Consider the following 10000-nt stretch of genomic DNA (forward strand, 5'->3'; position numbering starts at 1 on the left):
CACTTAATACTCTGCATACGGCAATGGATTCATTAAACTGTGTGCGTGTGCATGTTTGAGCGTGTATGTGTGTGTGTGGGGGTTTGAAGTGTGCGAGCATGTGTGTTCGTGCATGTGTCTGTGTGTGTGTGTGTGTGGGGGGGGGGGGGGGGGGGGGGGGGGGCATTTGTACAGTGTCCCTACTGTGACTTTGTCTCTCACACAGCATCTGTTGTTTGCGTACACACCTGCTGCTAAGCGATGGCAGATTAGAGGTGGGGGGGCAGCGGCTGGTTAGTCTATCTCCCAAATCAAGTGCAGTTGACTCATATAGCCATTTAGAACAATTAGGCGTAATCTATCCATCAATCGCGGTCTCCTCATCTCAATTTCCGCCTGAGTGCCTTTATCTATTTCAACTTGTCATGGTGAACTCCTATGGGGTCTGTGGCTGCACGTCCCTTATCGTCACTTTACTGTCTTGACCCCTGGAGTGCCATGGCTACGTGTGTTCTGTCTATTTCCATCGATACAATCACATGGTTAAAATGATAGCATAACTTACGTTCAAATGTTATTTAAATCTTATCCATGTGTCCATCCCGCCGCAACCTCTTGTCTTGCAATCCAGCCGTCAGCCCTCTTGAAAACTTTCTCAACAACACATCTAAAAATGATTGGTCATCGGGGCAGAGAGTTGAAAGACTTCCAACATTTCTAACGGGTCTCAGGTGTCTGTGATTGTTTTTGGGGTGAATGTCTTTGTATTCTGTCCCACAACAGATCAAGGTTGATTATTTTTGGTTATGATGTCCAGGAAGCATGGCTATATTTCTTTCTTGTTGGGCTTTGATACCCGTCCTCTACCAAGCCAAAGACATAGGAGTGAATGTGCTCCAATTCCATTAGCTGCAACATAAAGACACACCAAGGCCACACACACACACACACACACACAAACACACACACACACACACACACACGGACACGCACACGCATGCACACACACACACACACATCATCTTAAACATAGGCTAGATGAGTGTTGAAAAGAATGGTGCAGCATTATGCTAGTACAGGCAGAGTGCAAAGGATTGTGAAGGATACTGAACAGAATATATTTCACCCATGCACTCCTGTCTATCGTCTAGCTTCATCTCCTGGAGTCTCCCTAAGGCTTTCTGTCTGTCAGTAGCTTTCTTGCCAAGTCCCAACTTGTTATTCTGACATCAATATCTATAAAGCATCAGGTTCCGGAAAAAATACATACTTGGATTGTATTTGCAAAACTTGTAGGGCCATATGGGTGTGTGCATTTTGAGTAATGCAGCATTCTACCTCATCTCACAGGATGCAGCGGTGCATTTGCTAAGCACTTCACGTCTGCTTACCCAGAGAGCACTGTGACTATCTTTGACCTTCCAAAAGTGGTGCAAGTTTCTCGGCAACACTTTGTCACCGACGGCAACCAGAGGATAGGGTTCCATGAGGGTAGGTAATCAGTCTCTTTGTCTTTGAATGGAACGTTAATAGGCACTCTGTAACTCTCCAGAGCAGCCAAGACTTTTACCTATTATGTATAACCATAAAAATAGGAGTAAATCCAGCAAGCATTTCAAACTGCTTGGTTATTTGAACTGTTATCCATCAATCTAAAAACGTCTGAATGAGTTGTGGATGAATGGGTTTCATTGTTGAAGTTTAGATACCAATTGTGTGTGGTGCCTATGGTATTGGGGTGTGTGCATCTGTGTGTGTGTCTGTGTGTGTGTCTGTGGGTGTTTGTGTGTGTGTGTGTCTATGGGTGTGTTTTTGTGTTTGTGTGTGTCTGTGCGTGTCTGTGTTTGTGTTCTTGTGTGTGTGTGTGTGTGGTTGGGGGTGTTTGTGTGTTTGTGCGTGTCTGTGTTTGTGTGTGTGTGTGTTTGTGTGGGGAAAACCCATAGGAGACTTCTTCAAAGACCCCCTGCCAGAAGGTGACCTCTACATCATGTCCAGGATCCTCCACGACTGGACAGATCAACGCTGCATTGAGCTGCTGACGAAGGTCCATCAAGCCTGCAAGCCAGGTCTTTGTGTGTGAATGTGTGTGCGTGTGTGTGTGCGTGTGTGTGTGTGTGGGGGGGGGGGGGCGGGGCGGGGGGGGGTTATGCACGTGCGAACACGTGTGCACATGTCTTTAGACGGACAATATGCAGAATGTATCCCACATATTTTGAATTTGACCGAAAACACATGCAGACATAGACATAGATAAGAAACATTAACAGGATGTGGGTGGGTCCCGACAAGTATATTTTTTACAAATTGAGTAAGAGGATCCTCGGTGTGTGGTACTGGACAATCATCTAGGCTGCACCACAAACAAATCCTGCAGATTTGCCCTCTGCAACATCTGCAGGATCTGGCCCTTACTCACGAGGGAAGAAGCTCACTTCTTGGTCCAAGCGCTCATCATCTCTCTCCTCGACTACTGCAACCCGCTCCTGGCTGGACTCCCTGCCGCCGCGTTCGAACCTTCCTAGAACACTCTGGCAAGCCTCGTGTTCAACCAACGAAATTTCTCCCATGTGACCCCCCTCTTTCGGGACCTCCCTGGGCTCCCTGTAGTACCTTGCATCAGATTCAAGACAACGCCACTGGCCTACAGGGCAGTCAACGGAACTGCCCCTGCCTTCCTCGGATCATTAGTCAGACCGCACACGCCAGCTCGAGCGCTCCGCTCAAATACCAGCGGAGCCACACTATCTACTAGATACAATGTTGCGCCGCGCAGCAGCCGGCACAAATGGGTTAAAGTCAACCTGGACTCCATCCTTACCCACCGCTGCCCCTCCTCCACCCCTCTTATTCACTTTGTGTTGTTTGTTGTACGTCCTGGCACTAAAGGTAGTAGGAGAGAGCCGGGACGATTGAAACACGGGACGATTGAAACGCGGGACGATTGAAACACAGCGATTTCCTCGAAAACCACGCAAGTCTTACACGTCTAATTGCGTCACTACGTTCAGTACGCAAGACTGACCAACCCCGGGAAATTCTGTGTAACAACGTCATACCGTTCAAATGTTAGCCCCGCAAACCTGTTTTGGAGTGCGGCAAGTAAAATCTTCTGTGCGGTAGTTTTTTTGTAATAAACAGTTGTGTTTTTTTGTTTCATGGCTTAATAATATGACAATACAACGGACGAATTAGTACTCAAACCTGTCCTAAAGTGTGCAATGTCAGAGATTTGAAGTTAAGAGGCAAAAAAGGTTCAAGTGTCAGTAGTCGCCGTCTGGACGTTTGAAACACTTGTTTTAAACGTCCCGCACGTCACCAGTTTGTTTAAATTAAATAACAGGATGTTCAACTATGTATCCCTAAACATGACTTAGGACAGGTAAATAAGTAAATTAAATGAAAATGTAGTCGTCCAACTGGTATAAAAGAAGAAAGGTGAGTTTTAATCGCAATGTGCATCTTGACAATTACGCACAGGACAAAAATATTGGTTGACCTATTTATATTATGAGAAATTATGTGAAATTTTAGCAATGACGAGTACACTAGTATGTTTTCCGGTATGTTGCATAAAAACAAGAGTAAGGTCAATAGTTTCAGTTTAAATATGCTGTTTCATTCGTCCCGCATATGTGTTTCAAACGTCCCGACTAGGCGGGACGTTTGAAACAAATGTCAACTTACGTTCAAAGTTAAAAAAACAGCGCGATCATCCAACATATGTATTAAATTACACTTGTAACTAAGAGAATACATATGTGAGTTGTTGATCACATGATGAAAGTATTTGTATACTTAACGTCATCTTTGAAAAAGACGTTAAACTGAAAAGTGTTTAAATCGACCCGGCTCTCCCCTTCCTAGCATTGTGTAGCATTGATAGCTATCTTTCTTGCATAAGGGGAATGGGTAAACCTAAAGATTGCAAGTGCTTGGCACTTGTTTCTATGAACATCTTTATTATAGCGACAGCGATATATTGTTATTTCTCCTTCTTCTAACAAATGTACTTATTGTAAATCCCTTTGATTAAAAGAGTCCGCTTAATGGCCTAAATGTAAATGTAAGTAATGCATTCCTGTAACCTTCATACACTATATACGCCTGGGGAATTGCAGAAACACCCCCGCTTCTTCCTTTGATCATTTCTATGTGTTTCCCCTGTTTATTCCATGTCTCTGTAGTCTATGTATAGACAACTTTGTACCGACAGCGCTCACCCACTCAATAGGCCGAGTCACCGGCTGTGTAAATCCATGATTGCCGTGCCCTAACGGCCGAAGAGTTCATTCGTAAAACAAAACAAAATGTCATAATTGTTGCAGGGTGTGGGGACATCGTAATATTGGAGATTGGTCGCACAAGTATCGTACATTGAGCGCTCACTTCCCGTTTCGACACATTATACCACCAGGAGTGAGTGTGATTAGCCGTTACAAGCCGTTTTGGAGCCTCCTCTTCTGAAATCACAAGTGGACGCGTCCACCTAGATGTGTGCTGGATAGATCAGTCCACCAGCCTACCCAGTAAGCGGCCTGTCGAAAACGTGGCTCATCTATCCGTCATACATCTAGGAGGACACGCCCACTTGTGATCTGAGAAGAGGCCGATTTTGCAAGCGGCTTGTAACGGCTAATCGCACTTCCACCTGGTGGTATAATATGTCACCTTTAAAAACCACACCTTGTCTCCCCTCGCTCCCCCTCTCCCCCCTCCACCAGGGGGCGGCGTACTGCTGGTGGAGGCCCTGCTGCTGGAGGACGGCTCGGGACCCCTCACGGCCCAGCTCTACTCCCTCAACATGCTGGTGCAGACGGAGGGACGGGAGCGCACGGCCGCCCAGTACCGGGCGCTCCTGGACGCGGCTGGGTTCACCCAGGTGCAAGTGCGCTACACAGGAAAGATCTACGACGTGGTGCTGGGATACCGGCAGGGCTGACGACCACTGCCGTACGGCTGAATGTGCGTCCGCTACGGGGGACACTTTTGATTGGAATTTGCCTCGCCTCCCTTCTCTGTATTCAGGAAGCCACATACAATATACTGCACACAACAGTTGTCATTTTGTTTCTTCGTAGTCATAGTTCAAAAGCATTTATTTTGGTTTACCCCAGGGGGGATGGCTATCTCGTGATGTTGTGCGATGGTTTGATTCAGAAGTTTCATGGGTTTGCCGTTTTAAGTGAATAAACAAACACAAGGTGTTCGTCTTATTCCGCACATAAGGAAGAGATACCCTGAAGGTCATAAGTGCCGTGTCCTATTTTGGTTGCTATAACAATAAAACGTTTCTAATCATCATGCTAGTCCTGGGGCTCAATATCGTATATAGTTATGGTTAAACATAACATTTGTGTCATATCCCATTTTTCATTGAAATCGAAACATACCAACCGCAACCGTGAACAAGAGGTGACAAGCGATTCCTTCTTTTGATGAACATTTTGCACATTGGCAATATAATCCCGACGCCTGATGCCGGGCTTGATTTAGCACGCTGTCGATCTGAGCCGGGTGAATTATGTGTCTTTTCCAGGGGACATTTTTATCACCGTAACCCTTATGAGGTGGTGGCAGGAGGAGCGCGCAAGCTTACGGCTATCAGCTCATTACTAAGGAAGGAGCTCACTTCCTGCCGCATCTGCCCTTATCGGGGCGTCTATAAGCCCCCCTGTCTCGTGTGAGCTCGACTTGCCCCACACGCCCCCCCCCCCTCCTTTTAGAGAGTCTCGTAAAGCCGCCCGGCCGACAAGTCTGCTGTGGTGATGTACGCCGCCCAATAAATCTCCTGCCGCGGGGCCGGGCGTGTCTTCATACTCCATCCGTCTCGACCCCTTTATCACTCCTCCTGTCGCTTACCGGCTCTTTCCAACTTGCACCCCCCCCTTATGTATTTTAAATGCATGTCTTCCCACCTTATCTATCTCTCGGCTTCCCACCTTTATCCTTCCCTTTTTTTTTTCTTTCTGTGAATGCTTATAAAGCCCAGCTCAAAAGCTGTGGAAATCCTTTTTTTTTACAGGCATTCTTTATATAGTTCTATATGTGTGCGTATGGGTGTTTGTAGGGGTGTGTGGAAGTGTGTGTATGTGACAGGTGGGCTTGACCTGTTAATAGAGAGCAGTTGTAATTAAAAGAAGCAAGTCATTAAACCGAGGCCAACACCTCTATGGCCTTTAAGCTTTTTCAAAAGGCTACCGGTGTAGTTATTTCATACCTTCAACCAGTGCTAGAAATCATGGTGTCGTATTATAATACACCTCACAGCCTGATTCATAGCACATATATAACCCCCTTTATATCAAGAGATTTGTTATTTCCCTTTAATCGTCGCCAACTGCTCATTTGGTGTGCTGTGATTTGCTACACAACCAATGCGTCCGCAGACTGCACAGAGGGAGCTTCAGCAGAACCATAGACGCCCCATTGTATTCTCTACTCTTCTGACTCACCTCTTACTGTTCTGCAGAGCTCCGGCCACAGATCATCAATGATGGAGAATCCGTTTTATCGTTTCCAGGCGGCCAAAATATATATTTTGAATTATGAATCTCTGTATCTCTGCATGAACAACTTCCAGTTCAGTGAAGTGCCAGCTTAAGGTAGGGCTTCTTACGGCAATGCTCACAACCTGGTAACTTAAAAAAAAAAATAGGTGAACCAACGACCGTGTGTAGGGGGGAGAGAGAGAGAGATAGAGAGAGAGAGGGAGAGAGAGAGAGTTTTATTTGTGGTCAGCCTTCCAGGGTTCAGACACGGCTGGAGGTGGATGGAGGGCAGTGATGTCATCACCCTGCCAAGCCAGTAACGCCCCCTCTCCCCCGCTCCCCAACGCTGACCCCTTCCTTTCCTCCTTGCAAGGCAGGAGAGAGGGCCGTGTAAACCCAGATCCTGGAACCATCTGCAACGGGTCTGTGAGCAGAGAGAGATCCAGAGAGAGAGAGAGAGAGAGAGAGAGAGAGAATGTGTAGGTGAACTGAGGACATCCTGAGTCCAGGGAGTCTTCAGCCCCGCCCCCAGCCTGGTCATGTGACTATCAGTTTGACGGCCCCCCCCCCGGCCATAATAAGATGCAGATAGAAAGACAGCGGACACACACACACACACACACACACACACACTCCAGTCCAGAGGCAAGCTATGAACAATGCAGGAACAGGGCGGAATTACGCAGATTTTTATTCATTTTTCAGAACATTAAAGAGGGGCATACAATTTTGGTAACACTTGTCGAAACCGTGACATTACTCTTATCTCTGCAAAGCCCTTCAGGGCCAACGCCACACTCCCCTCACTTGGCTGGTGTTGACCTTACACCCTTCTCCCTGGTGTTATAGGAGGCACCGGCTCATCCTTACATCGTTCCAAGGTGGTCCCACAACAGAACACCTGGAATGGGGTGCTCCAAATGTGTGCTATAGGTGAGAGAGGGGGTGGGACTTCTGAGCATCCTTGGGAGGAAGTGATATCAGTTTCAGTACCATACACGGACTGAGTTTGAGAGTGAAATGGAGAGACTTCGGAGAGAGGGATACCGATATCCGTCCCTTGTCCGATACTGCTTTGTCAAATTTATCGTCAAATATCTCGAGATATATTCTTCTCGTTCTTCTCGCGTCAAAGACCTTCAAGTGGCCAAGTAACAGAAACGAAAATCCATTGCGCCGACCGGAATAGCTCTACAACTCATGACCCTTTCTCAGCCTCGGCTTTACCAAATTATATCACAACACAAGAAAATGTACATGACCCATTGAAACACAAAACAAGCAGGCTGATACATGCTGACCATGGCAGCTGCCAGGTTCCCAACCTGCCCCATGGTTCTAAGCTGTGTCTCACACTGGGGGTCCTCCAGTCCCAGTACGTTGCAGTTCTAACCATGATCAGAAATGGCAAGCAACACGTTGAAGTTTGATGCCCGCAGTTGTTATCGTATTGTATTGTATTAGCTCTCATTATTAGTTCATGTTGTTTTATCACAGTGAATGTTTCCTTTTGCACTATATATAGTTGATTTTGGCAATGTAATAAACCGCCTTGAAACCCAAATTGAGTGAGACAGAGAGAATGGGAGAAAAGGAAAGCAATTCACTTTCATTTTATCTGCGTCAAAGGCATCATGAACACATACATACTGACACACACACGCACACACACACCCACACACACACACACACACACACACACACCTCACAATTCAATAAAAGTCTCTGAGCTGTAATCCCTGACCCTTTGTCACTTCCAAACTGAATTGTGAGGAAAAGGCCATCTGTCCTGAAAGTGTGCCCACAAACACACACACAACACACACATGCACCACACACAAAAGCACACACACACACACGTACACACACATACACACGCATACACATATACACACACACTAAAGCTGTGTACATTTAGATTTGTGGCATAAGGTTTTACGTTTGTCTTTAGCGCGCGTTTGTGTGTGTGTGTGTGTGTGTGTGTTGTGTGCCTGTTTGTGCAATTATGTGCATATTGGTGAGTGGGTTCAGGTGGGCTCTTGATGTATGTCAACGCTTACTGATGTCCTTGAAAGCATGTGACATGATGTGTCCTGCCCCCTGCTTTCCCCAAGCTAGCTCCCTCAGCTCCGCACTTAATTCATGAGAGTAATGAAATGAAAGCATCATGGCGTCTGAATGTTTACCCTTTGTCATTACAGGCCTCAATGAACCAATTAGTAGGTGATGTGCATTTTTTGTCGTTTTTTTAGTTTCTAATTTGATCCTTCATAGTTTGATGGTCTCATTAAAAGCATCCATCACAATGACAACAACAAAATATCCGGAAAAAATGTTGTACTTTTAAATGAGGTGATCCAGATGTTTGGACGACATCTTATTCAAAATCATGTCCAATTGAATATGTACTGCTTGGTTGTCAACATGCAATTTACATGCAATTACCGTAAATTCAAATGATTGCTTTTACTTGCGTTCCCCTCAGGCAAAGCTTGAGGATTGCGCTCTCTTCCACCCAATCCTACAACCGTGCTCATTATGTATGCATAGAAGTTCTTTAGCATTAAGCCCTTTGCCAGCAGTAGCAGCAGCAGCAGCCACAGTGAGAGCAGTAGCAGACCTCCCTTGACTGCAATGTAAAGACAGAGATATCATGAATCGATATGGTTAGACGTTCGCAGGACACTCAAGGTCATAGGGATGCTCTGTGTCTGAGGACCCGCCTCGCGCCTACAGTTTGTGTAAGAGGCAGAAAATGCAAGCGGAACGCACAGGAGCGGCCATCTGTCAACATTGATTAGATGACAAACAATAAAGAGGAATCATCGTGATGGCTGCTAATGAAAACAAATGGCGGTGGTGCACTCTGGTGATTCTGTGAGGTACATGTGCACTGTCCAAAGAGAATTATGCTTAATGATATGTACACACACATGCACACAAATACACACAGTGATCTCATCAGCATCTCCAAAAAGGTTACATTGCTCTACATGTTAATGGGAAAGTTGAATTTTGTCTATACTAGTTTGCACTGCTGAATTCCTCATTTTCTACAAAATAAATTGTTTGCTTGTGTCAGAGCATCTAGGATAGGTTGTTGACGGGCTTGTACAGGAAATCCCACTGGGTTGAAGTTGAGGCAACAAGCATCTTTTAACAAGCTGTCCATGGCAGAGTAGCAGAACAATGAGGATAGCCCAATGCTTACCATCACTAGGAATGGCAAATGAGCCCGTATTTCTGTGTATTGGTATATGTATATACATACGTACACATGTACCCACCTGTACCTATACACATATGGAGATGAGAAGCGACTCATGACAGTTATCAACCCATACAGAGTTAAGATCACACGCATGGATCGAACACGGAGCAGTAATGCATAAGGTTAAACGGATTCAGTTTGCTGTAGGATGGTGATTGCTTGCAGCGTAATCTGGCCTTTTATCAAAGAGCACTGCTTACGTACACCCACTGTGGATGAACATATTAGCATATTTCCCCCAAGATAGTTGTCATTAGTGTGT

General features: G+C 45.8%; 1 protein-coding gene across 1 annotated transcript in view; it reads left to right on the forward strand.

The window, feature by feature from the left end:
- Window positions 1–4918, forward strand: part of asmt (acetylserotonin O-methyltransferase) — a gene marked incomplete at both ends in the record, with an annotated part of 9487 nt that extends 4569 nt beyond the window's left edge. Inside the window, 3 exons of the mRNA XM_079733560.1 lie at window positions 1330–1470; window positions 1923–2045; window positions 4701–4918. Coding sequence (XP_079589686.1) covers window positions 1330–1470; window positions 1923–2045; window positions 4701–4918 — 482 coding nt within the window. The remainder of the gene's footprint in view (window positions 1–1329; window positions 1471–1922; window positions 2046–4700) is intronic.
- Between the last annotated feature and the right edge of the window lie 5082 nt (window positions 4919–10000).

The sequence above is a fragment of the Pollachius pollachius genome (assembly GCF_949987615.1).
Source record: "Pollachius pollachius genome assembly, chromosome: 3".
Classification (NCBI taxonomy): domain Eukaryota; kingdom Metazoa; phylum Chordata; class Actinopteri; order Gadiformes; family Gadidae; genus Pollachius; species Pollachius pollachius.